This window comes from Sceloporus undulatus, chromosome 2 (genome assembly GCF_019175285.1).
Source record: "Sceloporus undulatus isolate JIND9_A2432 ecotype Alabama chromosome 2, SceUnd_v1.1, whole genome shotgun sequence".
Taxonomy (NCBI): domain Eukaryota; kingdom Metazoa; phylum Chordata; class Lepidosauria; order Squamata; family Phrynosomatidae; genus Sceloporus; species Sceloporus undulatus.
In genome coordinates, this window is record NC_056523.1 from 127,101,799 (window position 1) to 127,129,735 (window position 27,937).

General features: G+C 40.1%; 1 protein-coding gene across 1 annotated transcript in view; it reads left to right on the forward strand.

Annotated features, from left to right (window-relative positions):
- The window catches only part of LOC121920402 (dynein axonemal heavy chain 9-like), a 195,274-nt gene that overhangs the window by 122,583 nt on the left and 44,754 nt on the right, over window positions 1–27,937 (forward strand). The window contains exons 20-22 of the mRNA XM_042447539.1: window positions 1,400–1,593; window positions 6,194–6,342; window positions 13,528–13,655. Of these exons, the coding sequence (XP_042303473.1) occupies window positions 1,400–1,593; window positions 6,194–6,342; window positions 13,528–13,655 (471 nt within the window). The remainder of the gene's footprint in view (window positions 1–1,399; window positions 1,594–6,193; window positions 6,343–13,527; window positions 13,656–27,937) is intronic.

Genomic DNA, 27,937 nt, shown 5'->3' on the forward strand with positions numbered 1-27,937 from the left:
AATAAGTATCAGCTCTTCAAGATGTAGTGGAAGGTGGGAGAGGCCACAGAACTGTATTTGCATTGTGTTGGACTTACTCTCTCCTGTACTGCGTCCCTAATTGCTCTGCATACCTTGCATCTTCAGCTTGAAAGGTGAGAAAGGGACATATTGTTTCATTGTACAGAGCATGGATGGACAACTTTGGTAAGTTTGGGGCTAATCTTCTGCCTCTGGGACTCCAGGTGCTGAACAGACTGCTGAAATAAACTTGCCCCAAGCAAAACAAACCAGGATTCCCAGACAAGGCTGGAAATCCCTCTTGGTTCTGAAAAATAAAGTTATTTTCATGTGAAACAGTGTGTGTAGGGCTGTTGGGGCTGCACCCTTTTAAAAATACGTAGATACAGTGCTTCCAGGTGTGATTACTTACAATATAGCTCCTTGGGTTTTGTCAATTATTGTTGCCTCATCTCATTCCACGGCCAAATTTTGCCTCCACCTGGTGTAGGGACTTGCCCTGCTGTTGTGTGCCCACCTTCTTGCTGCTCTTCATATCAGAAACATATTTCTACTTCATTATTGGAATATTATTTATTAAATATTATTAAATATTTATTTATAATAAATAATAAATTATTGGAATATGTATTTATCATTTGGAAAATATAGTTAATGTCTGAATATTTGTATATTGTCATTGGCAACCTTGCTCCTCATTCACCATGGCTTGTGATTTGTCTCCCTGCCTTGAGACCCAGAAAAACACAGTTCCTTATGATAACAGGCAACACTAAGTTATACCATGTTTACACGTGGAGTCCTATTTATCTGGCTTTGTCAACTAAGCACAGCGGGACTTTCTGCCTCAAATACGAATCAGTTGGTTTGGACTAGTACAAATGGACTTACAGTCAATTGGACTAGAATTCAAAGACATAGCTGTGTTGGTCTTGATCAATATGCACAAGGTCATTGTAGCAAAGGAATATTGCAGCAGCTTTGAGACTAACTGAGAGAAAGAAAGATGCTACCAACTTCTTTCTTTCAGTTAATCTCAAAGGTGCTACCATACCTCTTTCCTACAATACCCCTGTACACGGGATTGTGCTGCAAATCTATAGAGGTTTCCTTTTTCCTCTTCCACAGCCCTAATGATGCACTATGGAGAGAATAAGGTAGCCTAGTAGGATTATGCTGTAGTATTTTCTTAAATTAGAAGTTTAGATACAAGAAGAATTCATTAATGTGCCTATGTGCTGAACTAGAATGGCGGGGCGCATTATTTGTGGTCTGAATTTCCTTGGTTTTGGGGTTGCAGCTTCAACCATACTTTTTTTCTATAAGCTTTATTTCTCTCTTTGGGGGAAATATATTTGGGGCTCCTAATAACAAACTAAACACATACTGCTTTTTCAAGGCACTCTCCTCCATGGAACAGTTTCACAACTTGGATCGGGACATTGAGGGTTCTGCCAAGCGCTGGAAGAAGTTTGTGGAGTCTGAATGTCCTGAAAAGGAGAAGTTTCCTCAGGAGTGGAAGAATAAATCTGCTTTGCAGCAGCTATGTATGATGAGAGCTTTACGACCTGACCGCATGACATATGCTGTCCGGTAAGTCCCGTTTACAAGCAAGGTGGCTGAGCCATGTCCAGCAGTGCAAAAACCAAACCGACACAAAAAACAAAGCTTTTGAACAGTGTGTCCATGAAAGGCTATGAGTCATAGAGGAGGCACTTAAATGTCTGGTTCTTATATATCTATTTTCCTAGCTTAGAATGAATCACTCTTAATTCCACAATGCAGTTTTCCTCCCACTGCCCTGCTCTTCATTTAATCAGACCAGACTCAATCATTGATGACCTCTTAACCTCAGCCACATTCAGCATGGATTGCTATCTACAGGATGCTGATCATGCACAACTGTTATAGTATCCTGTCCTGTCTCCTTGAATCCACCATGAACATATTCACTGCCTTTCTTTTAAGCATTGCCTTTTCACTTTTCATTAAAATATGAATTGGAAACATGCACATCCAAGTGTGGAAATAACTAAGTTTAATAATTTTAATATTAATATTAAAGATAACTTAATTTGTTAACTCTTTCCTTGAAGGAGGGGTGAAGAACTAATATGATGGTTAAAGGCACTCATTGTAATGCAGTGAGTGCCATCTTTTAGTTATAGGTCATATCTTATAGTTATAGGCTAAGAGGGGTCTCAAAAGGAGAAGGTTGGTGGATAGCACTGGAGTTCTTAGAAACTGCAGTGTGGTAGGAATTGAACTTGGGAGCCTTGGCCCTTGCATGCAGATTGTATGCTCCAGCACTGATCTTTGCACACTATACTGCATGTCAGTGGAGTAGTAGAAGATGAATGTATTCATTAGTGCAGAAGAAAAAGCTCTGCATGTGGTCAGAGGCACTCAAAGGTATTTCTGATTCTGCCATCTAGTACTGCAGTGAATTGGTTATGGAATCAACTCTAAATAGGATGAAAACATCATCCCGTATTCAATTTTCCAGTCTAGATAAACAGTCCATAGTGTCTGAAGTGTGAGTGAAGAGCATATATGTTGGTGAAGGTAGAAAAAAGAGAGGCAAATCAGTAGGATGTTAACTCCAATGCTTTAGGACAGCGTATCAACTGACAGTTTCTAGATGCATTGCACTATAAATTCCATCATTCTGTTTTGCTTACTTCCACATTTTTTGAAAAAAATCTTACATTATTCCTGCCCTGAATGGGAAGAAATGTATATATTTTGATATAATCTTTTAAAAAAATTACCTGAATGAAATTACCTTTGTCTAACCTATACTGCCACAAAATATACTATGCTAAACCTAGTATATACTATACTTCTGTTTAGTGTGATTTTTGTCCATATTGGATTGGATCTTGCATCTATATGAAGAATCACTCTACAAACTTCTTAGCTGGGCAGTGTTCTCCTAGAAGAGGTTAAGACCATCAAGATACATACAAAAGGCAATCTCAGTTCTGCAAACTAATTCTTATGACCCTAAATGACAAAACTTATGTGAAGTGTTAGTTGGTTTGGGAAATTCTGAGACTCACAGAATTAAACAAAAAAAACCTTAGGGAAAAAACTTGGTGGAGAATCCTTTATCAAAATATAATAATAAATTAACCAACCCAGGGAGAACTGAGAAAATACTCTAGATGATGATGATTTTAAATTTATAAAATAGTGCAAGCAATCCTGCTATGTGTACAAGGCAGTATAAAAAGACAAATAAGATCACAGCACAAAGAGCTTTTGAAGCTCCAGAAGTTGTTGGTCACAGAATGCTGACTGCCTCTTGGGAAAATCAATGCGGAACTGCAGATAGCAAGTTTTTGGAACTGTGAACAAGGATCAGACTTCCTTTCCTGCACACTTTTGTAGAAGATTCAACTAATGGAATAGGTAAGACACAAAGTTCAAAAACTGTTGAAGGTTCTTAACAGTTGCATTGTTAACATTCAAAGAATGCCAACTACGCTTGCATAAAAACAAGCAAGCAAGCAAGCAAACAAAACCCACACAAAACCTACATTTTGCAAACGTTCCCCAACCATTTTATCAAACTACATCTACAATTACTTTGATTCTGTATGTTATGAGTTTAAATTTTGTTGCTGTTTTTAATTAAGCCTATTTTATCAGTTTCTAAAATTGCATTTGTGGCAGTTCATAGGAGCACCTTCCAGGAAGAGGAGGTGGAATGCCAAGTTTTTAATGTTCATAATAAATTCTGTTTTGTCATTATAATTTATTTTACTTTCCTTGCCTGTTAACAAAAACAAAATTAGTTCGTTTTGTCATTCTCTAAAGGGATTTGTTTTATGTATTCTCATTAGAAATTATTGCTTCTCCACAAACTCTTACTTAAAAAGAGTATTATTTTTAAAAAAGTACTGCATACAAAGAAAGAAAAATGGCAGTGCATGCTGACTCCACAAGTAGCAACCTTATACATCCTAGCAGAAGACACTTGGTCCCAGTCTCTCAGGTTTTAAGAATAAACCATTCTAGTAGAAACAAACTCTATAATTTATGTCTATTTCATTTAGTGAACTGTACTTGTTGTTTCAAAGAGCTTATACTAAAAATGATGTCTGGTAGCATTAGTTATTAGTTCCTATGGGAGGAAAAAGTAATAATGTAGTCTAGTTGATTCTGGTCATTGATGTTGTTATAAGTTATTTAGTGATGTAGACTGAGATAAATGTAAACTTCATGCAGGCATGTAAGTGTAGTACAAGTAGTTCAAGAAAAGCAAAAGGTCTTTTGCTCCATCAGGATTTTCCTGTTGTTTAGCATCTTAACTTTCTATTGAATGACATTTCATTATCTCCCTGGGCCTGACACACTACACAGTCTCTGCAGAAAAAACCCTTCTGCATTCAGGTATTTTAGTGAATCACACATTTTGGAAGCTGGACCAGCTAGTCTAGGGGAAAGCAACCTGGTGCCCTCCAGATGTTTTGGACTACAAACCTCATAATCCTTGATTGGTGATACTGGCTTGGAGGACACCTCGTTCTTTGCTACTCATCCTGGGTAGCCTTTTCTATTATTAGAGGGTATCTGATACCTAAAAATTTAAGATTGCCTGCTAGTTTTTTTCTTGAAAATGTGACAGATCAAGCAATATCTTTCTCATCATGGTGCCAGCAGAAAAATAAATGCTCACTGTGTTGGCATTCATCATGTTAGAAATGAATACTGCAAAAGGCATGATTCCAGCTGCATCTTGTTGGCCTGTTTGAGGAGAACCCAACTCAGATTGTTTGGGGAAACGTACCAAAATATAAAGCATTTTACAATTGAATTCTGAAAGGTCCATAGACCGATAGCTGGAGGACTACCAGGCCTCTCCAAAGGCTTCCAAACTTCCGTGTGCATAGATAACATCCTTGGCCTAGGCCTCTTAGCAGATTATGGCTAGATGGTTCATACTGACTTGTATCTACTGCCTCCCCAAATCACCTGTGGTCGTGGGAGTGTCCAGTGTTGTCTTACCATATTCTGACATGGAACCTGAATGTCCCTGTGTGTGCCTAGAAAAATTCTTTATGCATCTATCTGCAAAAGGAGATGCATTGCAACTTGGGTACTATAGTGCATTTTTTAAAGTTAATGGATTGGAATAAGAACATTTACATATAAGAGAAATTGGGAGGAAATATTGAAAAAGCATGAGCAGTATTTGCCCTTCAAAGAGCCCTTGTCAAGATAGCTTGGGTGGGTGTGCTTACCTGTAGGAGGTATGGCAACATCTGGGGAGAAAACATGAGTATTTTTTTCCGAAGTTTGTTACTTTTGCTTCTTTTCTGCCTGTAAGTAATTTTCATAACTGCATCTTTCTTGCCAATAATAATAATAGTACATTTTATACTGTATGGGTTTTTATGGCATACATTCTTTAGTTTTTTGTGGGTTTTCTGGGCTATGTGGCCATGTTCTAGAAGAGTTTCTTCCTGACGTTTCGCCAGCATCTGTGGCTGGCGTCCATAGCCCAGAAAACCCACAAAAAAACTATGGATGCTGGCCATGAAAGCCTTCGACTTCACATTCATTCTTTGTTATCAGCTACCTAATTATTCCCTGGTGCTTCTCAATGCTTTTATCTTTACACCAGTTCTGTATCTTGTGTGGAATATATTTGGAAATTCAGTCATTATAATTATTTGAGTAGGTTGTCATCGTAAGCAGCAGCAGCAATTTTGGTTTGATTGGCATTGGTAATATTCTGACCTCTTATTAAAACTGTAAATTGAGTTGAGTGAATAATTCAAAATATAGATTTTTCAAAGTTTTCTGTAAGTCAATAAATTAGATCTTTTTGATACCTTGCACTCTCTGAGGATAGAATTTCCATTAAGGATAGCCCATGAAATTGATCAACACAGCACTGAAGACCAAGGACATCTAGCTATTTTCCAGAAGATCCTTAATCTTAGCCTGCTGAACTTGTTGTGTTGGCACACTGCCACTCCCCCCACCTCTTTTGACATAATTCTCAGACTTCGTGTGGTGAAGAAGGTCATGCCTGCCAGATCCTGAGCCTGCTGGTGAAAATAACTAATCACATGTGGTGCTACAGATTTAACTTAGATCAAATGTATCTAATTTTTATTAAAGAAAATTGATTTAGATGCACTGTGTTTCCTGAACATTAATGTATCTTCTCTTCCAACAGAGATTTTGTTGAGGAAAAGCTTGGGAGCAAATATGTGCTAGGAAGATCTCTGGATTTTGCAACATCATTTGAGGAGTCAGGCCCTGCGATCCCAATGTTCTTTATCCTCTCACCTGGAGTTGATCCCTTGAAAGATGTAGAGAAGCATGGTAAATACACTGTGTCTGTTCATCCAAGGGCCATACTCACCTTGCCAAGGAGAAGCCATCCCTATTGCTTCCAGCTAGAAGGAGCCTTTTCTTGTGGGGAAGTGTCTCATACAGAGAGCAGGCAGGGGCCTCATTACCACTTACAGATAAATGAGCGTGCGATCTGAATCGATGGATCGATTCAACATCAGAGCATGGTTCCCACTACATTTGTCTCAATCACATTTTCTGGCATCAAAATAATCCACTTGTGGTTCCCATTCACAACTGAATCAATTCAAAATTATTCGGTTCCAGCCAGCCAAAGGGCAAATTTCAGTCGATTCTGATCTGCTTGTGATTCACACTTGCATTGAATTGATTTGGTGAAAAAGACATGGAAAAATCAGCGTCAAAACGAGGCAGGTTAAATGGGTTTGGTGCACGGCCCCCCTCACCAAATCGCTTCAGCGAATCGATTTAAGTGGAAACCATGGTCGTTTGAACTGGTACAAACTGAATCGCGATCCAGTTTAAAAGCTAGTGGGAATGAGGCCAGGGTCTCCTTGCTCTGCATGTACCACGGAAAGAAGGATTATACAGCCTTTCCTAGTTGGATGACTACAGTTCTCATGATCTTCAATGAGCATGCTGGTTGGGATGATGAGATTTGTAGTTCAAAATATCTGGATGTTGCTAGGTAATGTAAGGGAGATTTAGCAGCAAGCTCATATAAACTAGTGTCCCATGCTTTATTTTATATATTTCAAACTTCCCCTTCCTTTCTTTCTGTGAAGTCTTCTAACTCTTGCTGGTCTTTTTAGTGACCAATCAGCCATGACCAGAAAGAGTTAGAAGAGTTAGAAGGTGTGTGTGTGTTTTTCCCCACATAACATAAGGCCTTTTTCACATTATTGGTGTTTACAATAATTTTTCCCTGATAACTTCACTTTACCCAGGATGAAACAGCCTGACTTCGATGTCTCGCAGCTGGTCGTTGAATGGTGTCTATTAGTGCAAGGACTGAGGAGGCTGTGCTAGCAGAACAGTTGTTTTTATCCAGGCTTTGCAGTACTCAGAGAACACACCCAGTGAAATGAGTGGGTCAATGTGGTCCTGACTAACATTATGTCTCATTGATAGATCCTGACTAATATTAAGTCTAATTTATTTCAGTAGGTAGACTCTAAGCATGTCTAAGCCTGGATCCAAACCTTTGATAGAAACAGTGTGCAGGGTCTTCTGGGATTGAGTGAATACTTTCTGAAGAGTGAATACTTTCCTGTTTGTCAGAGATTTGTCTGGACTCACTACACCTGTGGAGGCCTAAATATCCTGAAAGCATCAGATCCTGTCTGATCTTGGAAGCTAAGCAGTATCAGCCCCACTTAGTACCTGGATGGGTGACCACTGAAGAATACCAGGTTGCAGATAGTATTTCAGCAGAAACCAATGAAAGGTCACCTCTGAGTATTCCTTGCCGAAGAAAATCCTAGGAAATTCATGGGGGCTCCATAATCAGTAACCACTTGAAGGGATGTACACAGACAATACCTGTGTGTGAGGTTATTCCACTGTTTCTGGAGGACTTTGAAGGTTGTCAGTATGAGAACTTTTTGAGGTGCTTGCAGCCCTAGCCTAAGAGACGATGGAAAAAGAAATGTAAAACTAGATCAAACAGATGATTTAGAAGCTTCTTGGATGAGCATATATGCCCTTTAGAAAAATGGTTCTTCAAGTCACCTTTTATGTGAGAGGACTCAGAATTTTCTTAATTATTTCCCACTCCAGCATAAGGTGAATTGAAGAGCAGTGCAGTTGAGGGAGGTAGTCCCCCTTTGAACTCAAACTGAGCAACAGTCCTCACATTGATGAATATCCTTGCTCCAAATTCTGGCCCCATTCCCCATGAAGGATACATTACAGAATTATATGATGTCCTTTACTGTGCAGCACTTCCTATTGAGCAAATGGTGTCACTTTGGAGAGGAAGGTTCAGTGGGAAGACTTGCAAGAAGTGATTTTTATTACAGACCTTCTGTATAACTAGTCCCATAATAATGTAACACATACACACAGTTATATAACATGAGTGTTGTAATATAAAATGTTATATAACAGTTATATAACATGAGTATTGTAATCCTTTGTTGTATCTTTTTTTCCAATCACTTTTATTTATTCATCTTACAACTTGGGAGAAAAATCATAATGTCTTTGCTAATCAGCGGTACCAGAACTATGCCCTAAGTGTTTGCATATGCAGATCAGAATGCTAAGCATACAAATAAGTTTGCATCACACCTCCTTGTAGTTGTCTGTTTTCATGTGTGAAAATGCCCAATTGCTCCTTCCAGTATGATTTTATTTTTCTCTCTCCAGAGTGTAGATCCATGTTTCTGAGTTTGATTTTGATGGGAGGGATTGTTATTCAACTGCAGAAGAGGCATTTAGCTTTTTGACATTTCAATCTAAGGATCCTAATGCACATCTGATTGGCCTGCCACAGCCTATATTAGCAGTATTATTTGTGCACTGCTCTTCCATCTTGGCCAATCGTGAGTGTATGGAGCAAATTCGTAAACAGGAAAAACCACAGTGCTGCTGTTGATGGCAAATTGTTTCAGAAAGATGTTTGTTACAGTTGCACAGAATGCTATCTTCATAGCTAAAGGGATACTGTGGTTCTACTGGTTTGCTAGAGTAGGGTGCTTGAGGTGAGGATAATAGAAACTTAGAATTTATTTTTTTAAGCCCATGCCCTTGTGGATTTTGTATGGGAGCTCACCCTTCACCATGTTTGGACTGCTTTGCCCTGAGTGCACCCAAATCATATTTACTCTGTATTGAACCATCAGACAGAAACAAGGTCACATCCACATTCCTGTTCATACTACAACATGAGATATCACAACTACAGCTATTTAGTAGAATGCCATGTATTGCCTAGGCTGGGAGTTGGGGTTGTACAGACCACCTCTTTTAGCGCCAGATTGGGGCTGCAGCAACCACATGCTGTGGCCCTGATCTCATCTTTCCATGGTGCAAAAAGGAACCACACAAAGTGGCTCCTTTCTGCGCAGCAGAAAGGATGCCATAGCTGCCATGGCTACTGCTTTTTGGTGCTCCTTTGGTGCTGCGTCATCTAGACGCCAGAGGAACATCATGATGCCACTCACCGTGTGGTGCGGCACACAGCATCATGCCAGCCTGGAGTTGGGGTGTGCGTTTGTGGACACCACACCCTGACTCTGCCTCCAGGCTGGCCTTAATGGCGGGTCTGTACAGTCCCTTAGTTATTCATGGTAATTTGGATATTTTCACAAAGACCAGCCCTTCCCTGTATAATGTTGCCTACAAGTTACTAGCTTGCTAGCATCTTTTACTTTTTTTTTTTTTAAATGCTCTGGTTGTGAGTCTCATGCAGAATATGTTTTGCTACAGCCCATCAATTTTTTATTTTTTGGCTTTTCTTTGTACATGTGCTTTGTTGCTCACAACAGAGTCACATTCCATGACATTTAGAAGCCTACGTAGCAGGGGAGAAAATCCTGAGAACCATGAATTTGTGAGCAGTAATACAGAAGAATTGTTCCATTCACATTTCACACTAGAGCAGAGCTTGGAACAAACAAATTAATTATTAATTCATTTGCATAATTAATTAAGTTTAAGCCCAATGGGTCTAAAGTCACTGCAGTTAGTATGTGATTTAACATAGACCAAAACATTGCAAGCTGATTCACATCTTTTAACAGATGTCTGAGGATAGGTTAAGTTACTGTGTGTACACTGGACTACTGGATGAAGAAGAAAGGAAGGACTCATTGGTCATCCTTGCTTACTGGGCTGCTGCTTTGTAACTGAAAACAGGCTTAGGCAGAGAACAGGCTTAGGTTTAGGCCTGTTCTGGGAGGGATGTATAGTATATATCTTATGACTGAGGCAAGCAGGTCTGTGAAGAGAAGATGGGAGGAGTAAGGAAACAGATTTGCCCTGAGGGACTCAGGCAACAAGGAGTTAAACAGAAGTGTTTGGCTGTAGAGATTTCTATTAAGGCCCAATGTGGGAAAAATAGCGACAGGATAGAGTAAGAGAGAACATTAGGATGGTGGAGGATAGAATAGTTTGCTTCTCCACGGACCCATATCCAATATATTAGTCTTCTTTAACTGCAGAGTATGGCAAGACAATTGAAATAGTTAAAGAGTTCCTATATCTTGGTTCAAATATTGATAAGAATGGAGACTGCAGTCAATAAATCAGAAGAAGACTGGGAAAGGCAGTTATGAAAGAAATGGACAGGATCCTAAAGCGTAAAGACATAACTCTGAGCACTAAAACGAGGGTAGCCCAATCCATTCTATTCCCCATCACCATGTATGGATGCGAGATCTGGACAGTGAAGAAAGCTGAGAGCAAAAAAATCAGCTCATTTCAGATGTGGTGCTGGAAAAGGGTTTGCTGTTGCTTTGGTTAAACTTTGTCATTTTGGAGCTCCGTTCTGGGGCTGACACTTTTTTTTTTTTTTTGCAAGAGCAGGATCTACAGTGGCTGTTTCCTAATTATAATATGAATAAGGCGATTTATATTTCCTTATGGATGGCACATCAAGGCCTAAGCAAACATAGATACAGCTCCAAAAAACCAGGAGAATTTATTTGAAAAATTATTTGCTTAATAATTATTGAATATGAATTACTTTGCCCATAAAAGGTAATTAGAATGTTGAGGCTGGACTATTTTTCTTTTTCTTAGATTTGGATGTCCTCTAATCAATCATAAAGGTATATAAATGTATGAACGGATTTGAGAAAACAGATAGGAAGAAGTTTTTCTCCCTCTCATAATACTAAAATGTGAGGTCATTTTCTGAAACTGAACATTCAGATAAAAGGAAGTAATCCTTCAGTCAGTGCATAGTTAAACTGTGGAATTTACTGCTGCAACATATAGACAGAACTGTCAACTTGAATGGCTTTAAAGGTGTATTGAATAAATTCATGGAGGATGGATGGCTACAGATTAGGATGGTGGTAGTATCAGAGGGAATATGGGGAATGTGAGTTGGAAAGAATTGCCTCAGTGAGATGGAGAAGCCTTGCTGGCAAATATCCCTTGGGCAAATGATGAACTATTACATGAATAGAATGTTCAATTAGATCACTCTCTGACCTGATCCTACAAGCTCTGATGTTCTGAAAAGACCCAGCAGGGACAAAAACCCTCAGAAAGCAACCAACATGATTGTACTACCTTATTTCTGAAGCACCTCTTCTAAAATAACTTTCCAACTTCTCCAAAAATCTTTTTTATTTGTAGTATAAGGCAAAGAAATATATACATCCTTAGCTTTAAGTGGGTTATCCCTTTGCAAATCTGTGTAAAATGCACTTGCTTTTAAAGGTATTAAATATATCCTGCTGGTTAAATTTAATGGGCAAGGAGCCACAGATTACAGAATAGCAAACCTTCCTCATCTCCACAGCAGATTCCAGTATTTTTACATGAATCTGATCTAGATTGGGATTGTATTTTGTGAGGATATAAGATTATCCACCACCCTTCTCCCTGGTTTCATGTCACTGTCCTGCCCCTGGAAATGCAATCTTCTGCAAATAAGGCTCCAAGGACACATGCAGAAAAACAACCTAGGAGACCTGGATCCTCCTTGGCTGCAGGGAGACATTTACCCAGGGCCATGCAATGCATCCTAGAAGTAATCCAGTGGATTTCCATGGCCAAGCGAGGATTTTAAACTCTGGTCTCCAGTTGGTCCAGTGCTCAGACCACTACACCACACTGGCTCCCTCTTCGTTCTCTGAACTAGAGAGCCCCAAATTGTGTAATCTTTCCTCACAGGGCAACTTCTCTGCTTCCTTTATGCTTTTGGTTGCCTTTTTGTGCACCTCTTCCCATTCTTTTTTTTTAAGTGCAGAACTGAACACAGTATTCTATATATGGCTGCAATGTGGATTTGTGAAAGGGTGATACTGCACTGTCAGTTTTAGTTTCAGTTCTGTTTCATGTCAGCATCATAGGAATTGGGTTTTTAAAAACAAACAGATGGGCAGCTGCAAACTGGTTCAGTACCACTTCCCCCAAATCCCTTTCTTGGTCAGTCAACACTTCAACATGGGTCACATCTCTGTATATGTGAAGTTTGTTAGCCATTTTAATGTGCTTTCCCACAGTTTGGAGAGATTATTTGGAAGCTCTTCACATATCTCAGCCAACTTGGCCACCTCAGCACTCGTTTGGTAATTCTAGACAGAATGTGAACAAGGCAGAAAGCACCACTCCCCCAACAAAAGTCCCTGAGAGACCCCCTCCCATCACTGACAGCTCTCTATGGTGGCAACAGATTGTTTATTCCCAACCCCTGCTTTCCATTCTTTACTCAGGCCTCATTCCCACTTACAAATAAATCGGTTTGTGATCTGTATCGATGAATCGGCTCAGCAGCGGGGTGTGGTTCACACTACATTTGCCCTGATCACATTTTTGCTGTAAAATAAAATAAAATAAAATAAACCACTTGTGATTCACATTGACAAATGAATCGATTCAATTTAAACAGTTTCATGCAGGAACCTCTCAAAATAACTCACTTGCAGTTCACATTGACAAATGAATTGGTTAAACTTGAAGTGTTTTCAGCAGGATTTTTTTCCTCTGTCCATCAATGCAGTTGCATTTACGTACTTCTGCATGAGGGTTGAAGGGTGGGTGAACACTAGTTGTTAATTTCTGCTTCCCCATCAGGCGAACCCTTATCACGTCATAGTAAATCGATTCTGATCCACATCTTGTTCACATTGACACAGAATCTATTTGTGAATTTGATTCTTTAGTTTGATTCTTCAAATTGATTCTGATCCACATCTGGTTCACACTTGCGCAGAATCGATTTATCGAAAAAGACGCAGAAAAAATCAGCATCAAAAAGACGCAGGTTAAATGGGTCTAGCACATGGCCCTCCTCTCCAAATTGCTTCAGCAATTTGGTTCAAGTGTTAACCAGGGTCATTTAAACTGCTTTAAACTGATTTGCAAACCAGTTTAAAATGTGGTCAGAATGAGGCTTCAGTTTTGATCCTTAAAAGAACATCTTCTGTTATGGAAGAAGCCTTTTTGAATGGAGTTTGAAATAAGAAGAAGGCACTATGTGTTTACTGCTCTGAAAAACGTCTTTTCTTCTTTCAGGGAAGAAACTTGGCTTCACCTTTAACAACAGGAATTTCCACAATGTCTCACTTGGGCAAGGCCAGGAAGTAGTGGCAGAACAAGCCTTAGACCTGGCTGCAGTGGAAGGACATTGGGTTATCCTTCAGGTACCTCACATCTGTTTTGAATTTTAAGAATGTTAAAATTTCGCCATCTCTTGCAGAAATGGATGAAATCAACAGTGACTGACTGACTGACAGCTGATTCTTAGTAGGCAGGGGCAGATTGTCAGTATAGCAGGCCACTTCTCAATAAGCCTCAAATGCATGTTGATAATCAGTTGCTATTATAGTTTGCAAATTGGGTGGTTGTTAGTTTCCTGAGAAGTTCCAACAAGGCTGTGAGAACAAGCCCACTGATGATGTCTCTTTTTGTTGCATTGAGACCCAGAGCATGGTATTATTAGAAAGGACTTTGCTGTGTATGTTTCATATTCTATGAATTACTGGAAACATTATTTTGTGTTGTGTGTGTATGTGTGCATGTGCTCATGTTGTTACCTACAGAAAGATGGGGGGCTGGGGGGTCCCCACCAACTATCAGCATTACTTCAAATGTTGGAGAAATTAGCTTTTGGCTTGGGCTATTTGCACCTGTTTATACCAATACTAACTGAAGACAACTCCAGGTTTGGGGTGAATTTAGAAGGTTTTATTTAGAAAAATAGGCAGGTGCAATCACACACATAGAAAATAGCAATTCACAAAGACACACCAAACAGGGCTAACTGAAATAGAAACATGGAAATGGGATAGTGGAGTCTGAGGGATTTGCAGAGGAGTGATGATTACCTGTCCGATGAGTAGACAACAAAAAGCTCAAGGGGCTCAGACTAGGAGGTGTGAGAGTAACACAGAACATACATAGAGCACAGAGGTGTATGGCAACTGTGTACACAGAGGTTGGTTTTGGAACCAATACTTATACCTAAATAGCAATAGCAATAGCAGTTTCATTTATATACCACTTCATACTGCCTAAGCAGTCTCTAAGCAGTTTACAACTGTAAGCTAATTGCCCCCATCAAGCTAGGCACTCATTTTAGTAACCTTGGAAGGATGCAAGGCTAAGTCAATGCTGAGCCCCTGCCTGGGATTGAACTCACAACCTTGAGGTTTGTGAGTGAGTGGCTTACAGTACCAACATTTATCCACTATGCCACCAGAGCTCTGGGCTATCTTGTCAGGTAACAAAGGCTGGATGTCCTTTCTCAGGAATCAACAGTGGGATTCTGACCTGGTTGATGGCTTTAATTTTAGTGTGACAAAAGCAGCAACTGGATCAGGATATCCCCAGGATGGATGGACAGGGAAGTCTGGCTGGAAACACAACAGAGGGTAGGCAGGGAGATTGGCTTAATGCTTTGGGTGCAAGGCGATCCTTTGTTTCAAGTTCCAAAAAGAAATCCAGATGACTTGGAGGAAGGAAGGAGCAATTGATACACCGATCTAGATCCCATTACCTGGATGTGCATATGCCCTGGGAAGGTTAACTGATCTCTCAAAAACATGCTAACTTCAGATATGAGATATGAAATAGGGTGACACCAACATACAGTGCAGGCTATGCAGGGTGTACTAACGACGTGTATGTCAATCTCTCCAGTGCTTAGCACACAGTCACGTTATTCTTGAAAGAGATGCTTGTTGTTAGTTCAGATACTCTTAATTCCCATTGACTGTCTCTGGTTAGGGGTGTGTGGTCTGGAAAGTCAGTAGGCAAAGGGATCTTGTAGCATCTTTCAGAGTAACTGAAAGAAAGAAGCTTTTGCTGCTACTAGTTCAGATATTCCTAATTCACATTGGCTATCTCTAGCTAGGCTGTGTGTGTGTGTGTGTGTGTGTGTGTGTGTATCTGCCTCGCTCTCTCTCTCTCTCTCTCTCTCTATGTGTGTGTGTGTGTGTGTGAGAGAGAGAGAGAGAGAGCAATAGAATTCAAAGACATAGCCATGTTAGTCTGGAAAATCAGTAGGCAAACTATTTTGACAAGTAATTTTGCTTTTGCTAATGCTATCAGCTCTTTCTTTCAGATAGCCTCAATGGTGCTACAAGATTCTTTTGCCTACTGATTATATGGTAATGTGACTGAATTCTGAAACATATGTAATGTTAATTAAGCTTATTTTCATATCTGTGCTTGCTTTTTATTGCTGCTGCTTCTGCTAGTGATGGAGAGGAGCAATGGCAAATCCAGCTCTGAAGGGTAAGGCTTTGCCTCTATACCAGGCTGTTGCAGCACACCAACCTGGCTAGCCACCCTTTCTATCACATGATTTCCCAGTGAAGTAGCAAAGGCTATTTACCAATCCAGCCAACCATTGACTGTAGCCACCCATCAAGCTGTGTGCCTGTGTGAGGCACCCAACACAGCTAACAAAGAGTAGGTGATGGTTTTAACCATAGAATTTGCCCATTCCCACTCTGCCCACAGTCTCTGAAAAATTGAAGAATTCATTGATTATGGATATGTAGAAATATTCCAACAGAGACAGCATCCCAGTGATTTTTGGCAATGCAGTAAATGCAAATTTGACATAAATGAAAATTAGAAATGAAAAGATGAGCATCATGAGCCAAAGAGCAATGAGCCAATAACCCCATTCATATTCATTTAGGCTGTAATCCTATAATTCATATTCATATTCATTTAGACTATAATCCTATCAATACATTTCTGGGAGTAAGCCCCATTGAACTGAATTAGACTTACTTCTGGGTTGACATGTAGAAGTCTGCTCTGTTAACAAACACTAAATTTTTGCAAGTGTGTCTCCTGATACTCCCACTTAAGTATAGCTTCATTTTAAATACCTATAATGTTCCTCTGAATTTTCTGGTCTTTGCATTTATTTATAGATCACATAGTCGTATGAAGAATTACTGTTAATGAATGCAGCTGTGGTCCAAAACACACTGCAGACATAATCCAGTTTGAGACTGTTTTAACTGCCCTTGCTCAGTTTTAGGGAATTCTGGGAACTGTAGTTTTGTGAGACATTTCACCTTCTCTGTCAGAGAGCTCTGGTGCCACAATAAACCTCAATCCCCAGGATTCCCTAGCATTCAGCCAGGGCAGTTAAAGCAGCCTTAAATTGGATTATTTCTACATTGTGTTTTGGACCTGTGTGTCAAGAAAAAGTGACCCTTTATTAGAACTGACATAAATATTGAATGTTTTGTTTAGCTCTTGGACAGCAGATCCAAAATGAAAGTTTAATGTTGTATAAGCATCAATAGAAGCCAGTGATTCTAAGATGAGTGGTCTGTAGAACCATTGGCTGCTGGTCTAGGAAATGATGCAAATACAGTAACCATGTGGGGCAATATATGGTACTGATCCCTGGCATGCTGGACAAGGGCAGTGTAAGGTTCTGGATATGTAACGTTCTGGATATGATTCTCATCCACAGCAGGGTTTGCCATTCCTTATCCTCTGTGCAGTTTTATGTATCTATTATTTTATCATTTATGATGTATTTTTTTTGTTGATGTGTGTCTCTTACTAATTTTACCATGTTGTTTTATTTGTGGTTTTTGTGCCTTGGGTTTTTTTTTAAGACTGTTTTTGTATATACTGTTTGGATCTATTTTATTTTGTGACGGCTTTTAGCTTTTAATAATAAACTTCTGTTCTATTCTGTGCAGTTACTTATCCTTTGATCTCTAGGGGGGCAAAAGATAGAAAGTATTATAGAATACACATAATGATATTGCCCATGTGGATACCATTCCTCATGCTACTTCAGAGGCACTGCCTCTGCCAAAACCTCACCTTGCTCTGCCAATAGAAGACAGTGAGAGGGGTCTGATGCTAGATTTGTCAGGCCTTTCCTGTTTATTCTTGAAAATATGGCTCACTTAAATAACAGCTTGTTTCACAAGTTTAGTGGTTTCGCCACATATTGTATCCAGAGTGTAAATTCAAGTTCTTTCTCTAACCATGCACTTAAGTTTGAGGAGACTGGAGAACTCTGCAGTACCTTATTTTCCCTATTTGCGAAGTGTGAGTGATTTAATCACGGACGCACTTTCAAGATGGCATTTTCTTCCAGCCTACTGGGCTCAGCAGAGATGGTAAATGACACAGAAAGGTGCTGTGTACACTGTTAGTGTTGTGATTACTGATAGGTTTGAACCTGGATAACACTGAGCCCAGGATTTGTGAGTTTACAACATAATTTGTTTTGGGCTTTGCTTGGTACTGAGAACAGAATCTTGCAAAAGTGACCATTTTAACTCATCTTCAGTCTGTTTTTCCTCCATATTTTGCTTTTGCATGGGCTTTTTTCCTGGATAGCAGTGCAGCATTTGAGATGTTCCCAAACTTAGAAGCTTTCCCTCTGTTTGTTTTGTTGTTTGTTTGTTTTGCTTGTTTAGTGGAGGAGAGAGAGAGACATGTTGCAAATTTACTTACTTATCAAGTTTATTAAATGTCCTTATAGCCTGTATGTTCTACAGAAGATCCTCAGAGTAACTTGCTAGGAAATATGATAAACTGCTAAAATAACAACCAGTATGCAATACAGAAACAATCAATTCCATCACAGCAGAACCTAACAAAGGAAAACAGCAAAGAAATGCAATAGATGACCCTAGTTAAATAAATGTTTGAACTCTGATTTTCTTTGTACTCACAATCTGCTACTCTGCAGTGCAGCTGGGTTTTGATCCTGTTTCTTCCATAGCAATTCAGTTATTGGCTGATAATCTGCATTCATGTCACTTAGTTCAGCCCCCAGGGCAAAGGGCTGGGAAAGAGCAGGTAACTACCATTGTGTGTCTGTTTATCCATACACGGAAAGGAGGATGTGAAGCTCTGATGTGATGAAGCTAACACTACATTTGGTCCTTGGGTCTAACTTTCTCTTTTTGCTTTGAAACCTAATGCCAGAATGATGCTCAGTGTCATCATCATGGCTGTTGGCAAGTGTGTGTGTGTGTGTGTGGGGGAGTAGAAGCCCTTGATTGGTATCTTTTTTTGCCTGAAAGAGTCCAGGCACCAGCTCATCCTAATTTAACCACAGTCTTTATCCATTAGTCAGAATGTCACCACCTTCATTCAGTGATTGACTTAATTGAATTCCTGAGTGCCTTTTCATTTTCATACATTGTTGCTTCACTGAGCTGGGTTCATGTACTAAATTAAATAACAATGAGCTGCTCAACCATAGCAATGCTCTGATCAAAAGCTTGGCAGCAATTTCTTTATTGCATGTTAAATAATTGGATTATATATTAAGGACTTGGGGTAGGGAGTTAGGGGCTTTTTGTGCAGGCACATCAAAGCACAACTTCTTCCCTGTGCAGCATATGAATACATGTTGTGTACCCTCAAGTCATTTCTGACTTACCGTGAACCTGAAGTGATCCGATCACAGGGTTTTCTGGGGCTGAGAGTGTGTGAGTCGCCTAAGGTCACCCAGTGGCTTTCCATGGTTGAGCAGGGAATTGAACCCAGATCTCCAGAGTCATAGTCGAACTACTACACCATGCTGCTGGTGGTCTCACATATATATACTCTGCCTTTAAAACAATGAAAAAGAAGAGAAAGACATCTGCATTCACAGTAACCTTGAAATATGTGTTGTTGAAATTTTAATCCCTTGTTTTGCATAAATTAGGCAGATTAAATCCATCTGTACATAGGTGTTTACTTTGCACATTTCCCCTGTGGTTTTGCTAGCCATTTGGAAGGACACAAGAGTCATGCCTTGGGAAATTACTTAAAGCTTCTGAAACGTCACTGCCTTTTAAGCATCTCTTTGCAGCCTTTAAACATTTCCTTTAAAAAGAAAAAGAAAAGAAAAAGAAAACAGAGACTTTATGGCCACCAATGCTACATCCTGCACTTGTGCTCTGTAGTCATCTCATCCATACATCCTATCTGTGCACTGCTACCAATATCATATCCAGAATGCCAAATGTGTTTCAGGGCTCTGGGACTTTCTTCTTCCCAAGGTACTTTCTGATCGCTTATGCATTTATAGCAATTAAGAGAAAATTATTTTCTTTTGAAAGTCATAACAAAGTTGTGTTTGTGCTCTGTTTTCCTACAGATCTCACCTGAATCATATTCAGAATCCCATGTTCCAATGGGGCCAGTTGTGAGTGCAGTTTGGAATCTTAAATACAAAATGTATTTTATGAACTATTCCTTTCTATAGCAGGAAGTGATTGGATAACCTCGTGACAATTTTTAGAAACTGAGACTTCTTCTTGATTAGTTGTCCTAAGACCTTCTGCACTGACCACAAGACTGATATCCAGTTGGATTTCATTCTTATTGCTTGGTTGCTTGCATGCCCAAGTGTTTCACCATCACATGACCTGAGGTTTTTACTTTTCAGCCTTGCTGAGCATATATACTGCCCAAAAATATGGTGCTGCCTTTCTTAAGCATGAGATCCATATGGATTTTCATTCTGAGGTTATTAGTTGCCATCAAATTAACTTCTACTTATGGTGATCCTATGAATGAGAGACCTCCAAGTTGAAGGCCAGAGTCCTGGCCTTCAATTGTCCTGCTCAGGTCTTGGAAAGGTAGGGCTGTGGCTCCCTTGGTTGAATCAATCCACCTGAAGTGCAGTATCCCTCATTTCATACTGCCTACCATTGTAACAAATATTATTGTCTTTTCCATTGAGTCATGTCTTCTTGTGATATGTACAAAGTACAACAACCTCAGTTTAGTCATGCTGGCTTCTAGTGATAGTTCAAGCTTGATTTGTTCTAGGACCCATTCATTTGGCTTTCTAGCAGCCCATGCTATTTGTAGAAATTTTTTTCCAATGCCACATTTTAAATGAGTTGATTTTCTTGCTGAGCTACTTCTTTCTTAAAATGTGTATTACAATTCAGGTACTTGTTCTTAATTTTTTGTGTTTATAAAATCAAATGTATTATTTATCCCTCATTTTAAATACATTGTACATCCCCACTTATTTTTTGTTCTCTTTCAGCTTCTCTCTAAAGATTGTTTGGTACCCTGGGGACGGGACACTTGATTTTCAGGAGCATGTCAGTGTGAGCAGAAGGCTTTCCCTTCATTATACTCAATGTGGCACTTAAGTTTAGGGGGAAAAAGCTTCCATATACAGAAATGAGATATGCTGACAACACTATAATACTAGCAGAAAGCCTCACAGACCTTGAACAGCTACTAAGGAAGATCAAAGAAGAAAGTGCAAAGGCAAGCCTACTGTTGAACTTAAAGAAAATAAAAATTATGACCACAGAGAAGTTACATAAATTCAGACTAGACAATGAGGAAATATAAATAGTAAAAGAGTTCTCATATCTGGGATCAAACATTGATAGGAATGGGGACTGTAGCCAGGAAATCAGAAGAAGATTAAGAATGGGGAGGGCCGCTATGAAAGAACTAGAAAAGATCCTGAAATGCAAAGATATACAACTTAGCACAAAAGTTAGAATCATACAAGCCATTGTATTTCCTATTACCATGTATGGATGTGAGAACTGGACAGTTAAGAAAGAAGATAGGAAGAAAATCAATGTATTTGAAATGTGCTGCTGGGACAGCCAAAAAGACAAACAAATGGGTCCTAGAGCAGATCAAGCCAGAAATCTCCCTGGAAGCTAAGATGAGAAAACTTATGCTGGCTTACTTTGGGCACGTCATGAGAAGCCATGAATCATTTGAAAAAAACAATAATACTAGGAAAGGTGGAGGGAAGTAGAAATTGAGGAAGGCTGTGTGCTAGATGGATGGACTCTATTAAAGAGATAGTGAGTATGAGTTTGCAGGATTTGGGCAGAGCAGTGGAGAATGGGAGGTCTTGAACATGTCTCATCAGTAGGGTCGCCATGGGTTGAGATTGACGCAAAGGCAGTTAACAGCAACAAACACAGAAATGGGAGAAGTGGTGCAGGGAACATAAGCCTAATTGTTATGACAAGCAGTGGTGCTAGAGAAGGAAGGCCACAGACCTAACTCACAGGTACAACAAGCTGGTGTTTTGTCACTACTACCCTAAAATCATCAGTAAAAAAGAAAAATAACAAACCTAAATGCTCATAAGTAAAGCCTGTTGAGGCCAGAATCCTGTTTCCTGGAGCAGCCCACAAGAAGTCCACAAGCAGGATATAAAGCCAGTAGTAGCTACCTGCTTATGTTTCCTAGCACCTAATATTGGGCTCCTCCATACTGGGCAAAAGCTTGAGGATTTGGAAGGGAGTTATAGGTGTCATTTTCATTCTCCCTTCCCCCCCCAAATATCCATGTGCTCCCTGTCCCATTATTTTTCCTGTGACTTTCCAGTACCAACACAGGGTAGAGTAAATGTTAATGTCTGTATCCATTTTCTCAGTTCCCTCCTCTGTACTTTAGGGCTGTTCCATCGATGATGTTTGGAATGGAAGTGTGACCTCAGCAATAGCAAATACATTTCTATAACATGAATCAGTGCACTTGAGCACTCCCTAAGCTGTTTACAATGTGTACGCTAACTGCCCCCATCAAGCTAGGTAATCATTTTAGCGACCTCAGAAGGATGCCAGGCTGAGTCGACCCCAAGCCCCTGGCTGGTATTGAACTCACAATCTTGTGGTTTGTGAGTGACTGGCTGCAGTACAGGCATTTAACCACTGCGCCACCAACGCTCCTCTTCCTTTGCCATGGAAATTTTCTATTGACCTTCACTCCCTCATTACATTTCTGATTACCAGACTGAACATTTCCTTTCCCACCTTTCTTTTAGAGTTATAGTGCTAAATGGTATTGCACTAAGATTATAATAATTTTTTAAAAAATTGATGCCTGAGACAGCGAATGTAGATACTAGGGGAGAAATGTTGTGTTGATCTATCAACCAGTCTCCTTATTTACACCCTGCCTTTCCCCCAGAATTAGGAATCAAGGAGTTCATAGAGAGGATAGACGGGATGGAGGGAAACCACATCCACACCACAGCTTAATGATACTGCAAATGGCATGGAAGACTGTATCTTCTGATTAAATGTTTCTTTTCATTTGCCCCCTTTCTTTACCCTTAACATGACTTACAACAAAAATGTTTTAAAAATTGGATCTTTGAAGTAGGGAACATGGATACTATGGCTGAGTAAAGGGGTAGGTGGTGAGTTCATGGGAAAATAGCAGAGGAATGGAGGGAAGCCACACCCACACCACAGCTTAACCTCACCTCAAATGGGAGAAAAGAGTGGTTCAAAATAAACATGCAGGTCAGAGGTATCACTAAACATCATTACAGCCAGCAACATACCAAGGCCAAAGCCCCAGTCTATTTATGGCACAGTTGGATGCTGTAGCAGAAACAGCCATTACAAGTCCTGAAATCCTGGCCATCTGGAGGAGCCCATTGAGAGACATACTTGCAGCATATAGGCAGGGTACAGACCGCCAGAAAGAGGCGGCCAGGAGCTGCCTCTCTTTTTTGCATAGTTGCGCCGCAGCAACCAAATTGCGTGGCGCGATTGTGCGAAAAAAGGAGCGCTGAAAAGCGGCTCCTTTTTGCGCTGTCGTAAACAGCTGGTGGTGCGTGAGCACGTTGCTGCTGTGTGGCTCCATCTGGACGCCACACAGCAGCGATGTCAGATGTGTGTGCTGTCTGGACAGTGCCGCACAGCTTTGGCATCATGGTGACATGCTAGGGTTGCAGGGCCTGTGCACGTGCCGCCCGTGGCAACCCTAGCACATCGCCATGATGCCATAAAGGCCCGTCTCTACAGGGCCATAGTTATCATGAATGCAAACCATTGTTGGCCTCATCTTCTATTAAATGATCTCATCCTTTTAAAAAGCATCTGAATTGCCAGCCATTGCTGTATCTTGTGCTAGTAAATTCTATAGTTTACAGAATTATGTATTGTTTGAAGAAGTGTTTCCTATTGGTCTATATTGATGCCAAATATGTTACTTTTAGTTTTGTTGGATGAACAACAAAACAGGCTGCTGCTGTTGCTGCTGCTGCAAAGACTGAAAGTGCAGCATAGATTCAGCAAGATTTGGCTCTTGGCCTGCTTCATTGCTGAAAAGTTCAATTATTATGACAAAGAGGGAGAAGTTCATCTCTCCATCCATATTTTGACACTATGCATAAATGTATACCAGTCTGCCGTATCTTCCTTTAGTCACCATTTTTCTAAACTAAACCTAAGTTTTGTAACTTTACCTCATTAGGGAAGTTGTTGCAGCCTCCTAATTATTTCTCTGCATGTTTTTCAGCACTCCAGTATCTCCTTTGAAATGCCCACAAAACCCAATCTGCAGGTCATCAATGATGGCAGTGAATGTAGTAACATCTTCAGCAAAGGCATATGTTAGAGACTTCATAAATTATGCTTAGAGCTGGAAAAGGATTTAGTTGGTTTTGATAGATTTGACAAAATCAGCCTTTTTCACATCTCCCAAAGCTTGTGGCAAGGAAAAAAAAACTCACCTTGCCTTGAAAATTTGCACATTTACAAGGCTTGCCGAATGCTTGGGATGCATAAAGTGCACACAAAAAATGTGCACATTTAAAAGTGCTCAGATACTCTTTAGTCAACGGGAGAAAAAGAAGCATGCATTAATTTTACTGACTTTGTAAAGCGCTGTGTATAATTACAGCGCTATAGAAATAAAGTTTAATAATAATAATAATAATAATAATAATAATAAAGTATATCCACTTACTATGCAAAATAAATTGAAAATATTGTGAATTGCAGGATGTAAAAACCCGGAAAAGTCATGTGAACTAGAGTGAAACAAGGTTGTGAAAAAATATAGAGGGATTGGGAGAAAATGAGGTCTTTTCATGAGACTGCAACAGAGAAATGTTACATTTCCTATTTAGAGAATAGGCTTTTTTCAGCTTCATGGCACACTGTGGTCCAATGGACCTGGAGCAGTGTCTGTAAAAGAGGGGAAAGAGCCCCTGCCAGTCTGCCTCTGGTGACTGGAGTGGGAGAGAATCTGATGGAGTAAATTGCTGGTTTATACAGTACTATTTCCAGGAGTTACCATAGCAACTCCTACTTCTTTATGATACATGTTTTACGTTATAAGATGCACAAGGCTCAAAGATGTTTGGAAGTCTATTTTCTTAAGGAATCCCCACACCCTTCTTTCTGTTATCTATCCTTGGACTCTTTCCCAGCCAGTTACGTATACACCCACATTTCTTTGATTGCTTTACACAATCTGTCTTCCTGACAGGTTCACATTCACATATGCTCATACTCCCACTCATACCCCCAGTGCTGCGCAAATGGCAGTTTTAATGTTAAAAAAGTTGTGTGTGTGATTGTGTTTGCATTTGTGTGTGTGTATTTGTACATTTTGTGGTAAGTTTCCCTGTCATTAGTATAGAGCAAATCATTGGCACACTTTTGCCAGGGGGAAAATAAAGCACAGGAAGGTTCTGATGAATGGCAATGTAAGTATGGCAGCCAGAGAGACAGGCACTAATCTGAAACGGCAAATAGGTCTCATGAATTTGCTTTGTACTTCTGCACTTTTCAAGTTTTGGATGAAGTAAATGTGTGTTAGGAATGGAGGTGAAGTGAGGGAGCATAGAGAAATACTTTCATTCTGAAAAGGCCATTTTAAAGCAAGGTTTTTCTCTATAGAGGTCTTGGAGGTCATAATCCTGTAAGTTAGATCAGCCTGTGTGTAGAACTTCTCTCTTATTAACCATGGGCAGGAAAAGATTAATCACTGCTGGTGGCACAGATATACAACCTTGTTTCATGAACAGGAGAAGTTTGCGTGAATAAACAGGGGAAATATTTAAAAAGGTCTCTCTTCCTTCCCCCCTGCCCTCAGAAATGATAGGCTAACAGTCTATCCCCATGTTTATTCAGGACTCTCATTATGGAGATGTTTCCCAGTGATTGTGCATGTGTTGCTTTCTGAGCATGGATGAGCTGCAAGGATAAGGCTTGTGAAACAAAGGACTTGTTGACATCAAGACAGTATTAATCAGTCACCTCTCATGAAGGCAACTGAATCAAAAATGCCTTTTAGAAACTCAATGTAATGGGAAGAAAAACAGCCGTTATAATTGCCAGATCATTACGATGAAGGCTGAGTACTCAAGACTGTTTATTGGGTAAGGACAGCCAAAAACACTTAGGCTCCTGAATGGCACTGTCTTCATCATGATATGTAGGAGTGCCTATTTCCTTCTGTCAAATTTTGTCCTTGGAAATCTGGTGACTGTTTGTGCTGCCTTGTTCATCCCTCATATTCCTGTTTCTCTCTAGCCTCTTTTAATTATGACATGAGGGCCTGAAGATCTGAGATCTGTAGGAGCTGTTTGAAGCTATGTGGTGAGAGAGAACTTGCTTCACAATCAGGTTTCCCAGTTTGCTTTGTGAAGATAGTCTGCACTCATCTTCCTGCTCTTGTTGTCATTAACTTATCCAACACACACAACTCAGGATTCAATTGTGTGGGCTGGCTATCCATCCTGACAGTACACATGGTATAACAGTTTACAGCACTCTATGCCCAGATACTGATTTCTGTTTTTTTCACACATGCTTGCATTTTACTGTGCCAGTGCTGAATATACTTGTCCAGTGTTGAGTGTCTTTGTGCTGACATGGTAATAATTTAGGCTCACATTGAAGGAATAGATATTCAGACTTAACAAAGGAGAAGGGAAAAAAAGGTACTATACCAGCAGCTTTTGTAGAGTATATGTACATCTCAATGTAACTCCAGGGTTGTGAATGAGCACTGGGGCTGTTAACTACTGGGGGCGGGGGAATCCCAGGCCAAACATTTGTACCATGTTTGTATGCTCGATTGCTAGACACAACAGGGAAAAGGTTTGACTCTTGTGTCTCTTCTTTGAATGTGAAAAAGTGGCTTACCTTTGTTGTCCCAATGTCATTTTCACTGGCACTTGGTATAAAGTGAACCAGGGATGATGATGTGTTTACTCCTTGCAAATGAGAGCTCCTCAAGGTGCATTCACATTTCATGATTCCCCAACAGCATTGCAGCATTTTCTCAGGGATTAGTCTCATGCTGACTCCCAAGACCTCTTGCAGAATTGAAATGTTATAGCTATTATAAAAGGAAGTTTATAGGGTGGCATCTTCACATGTTGTTCTGCTTTGATTGTGAGTTTCTGCATGGTGGAGGTTGGATTGGATGGCCCTTGTGGTCTCTTCCAACTCTATGATTCTATGAAAAGCTGCATTAGCCAATTTCCTAATTGCCATTTTGTTAGTTATTTTAAATATTTTCAGTGTGTGTGTGTGTGTGTGTAAACCCATGCATACTGGGACTGGGAAGTTTGCTATATGTGTGTGCACAATTCTGCAGAGTTACAGATCATGTTTGTGGAATTTAAAATGGCTGTCACCCAGGGACGTAGCCAGGATTTTAGGAAGGGGGGGTTCCAGACTAAGTGCCACCATTATAATGGGGCTTGGGTGCAGCGGCGCAGCAGCACATACCATTCATTTTTCTAATGGAAGGGGAGGGGGTCCGGACCCCAAGATCCCCCCCCCCTTGGCTACGTCTCTATGTCACCCTTGGTGATGACCTTGGTGTCCTGAGGGTGAGAAAACAAAAGATTGCTGCTGCCTGGCCTGCTTCACTCACAAAGATAATGGTGAACAATGCTGAAACAGAATGCTGGGTTAGGCAAGCCTTTGGTCCAGATTACCATTTATCTCCTTATAATCAGTGATACCACTGTGGTGGTTATCAATAGTACCATAGAAGGAGCAGGTGGAATCTGGAAAACTGGTGAGGAGAAACCAAGCTGGCTATCTGCTTCCACTTGTTCAGTTAAACATACTACCACCAGCAGCTCCCCCATCCTATCAGTGTATGCCTAGCACTTGCCAGTCATAGGGCCTTCCTGTCTGCTTGCCAGTCTTGTTGCTACTTAGGGATGAGTAGCAGCAGTGGAAGAATTGAGTTCAGAGTCAGGAAGGCAAGCTATTTGGAGAAGGGCAAAATCCAAAAGATCAAATGCGTTCTGATTCAGTCTTTTTTCCTGTGGGTACAGACAAGATTTGTTTGCCTGTTTTGAAATGTGAACTGAAGGAAGTCTCTTGGGCATCCCTGATCCCAGCTCCGTGCAGATCTGATTTTGTTGCATTTTTTGTTATTTCAAGATTTGGTTACACTGAACAGTCCCCAGCTTAGCCTCATCCAAAGAAAGTCACACAATAGAATTAGTGTCATCATGCTAGTAATATAATTAATAATAATCATTATTAAAACATAATCATGATGTTAATAACAGATAAGATTTGTAGAAAGGTTGTTACTGAGACATCACGTTATATCAGAACTAACCCTGAGTCTTTCTGGGGAGGTGATAGAATTCAGAGATATAGCTGTGTTAGGGGTGTGCAGACCGTGGGTGCCCTGCAGCTGCCCCCTTTTACAGCCAGAT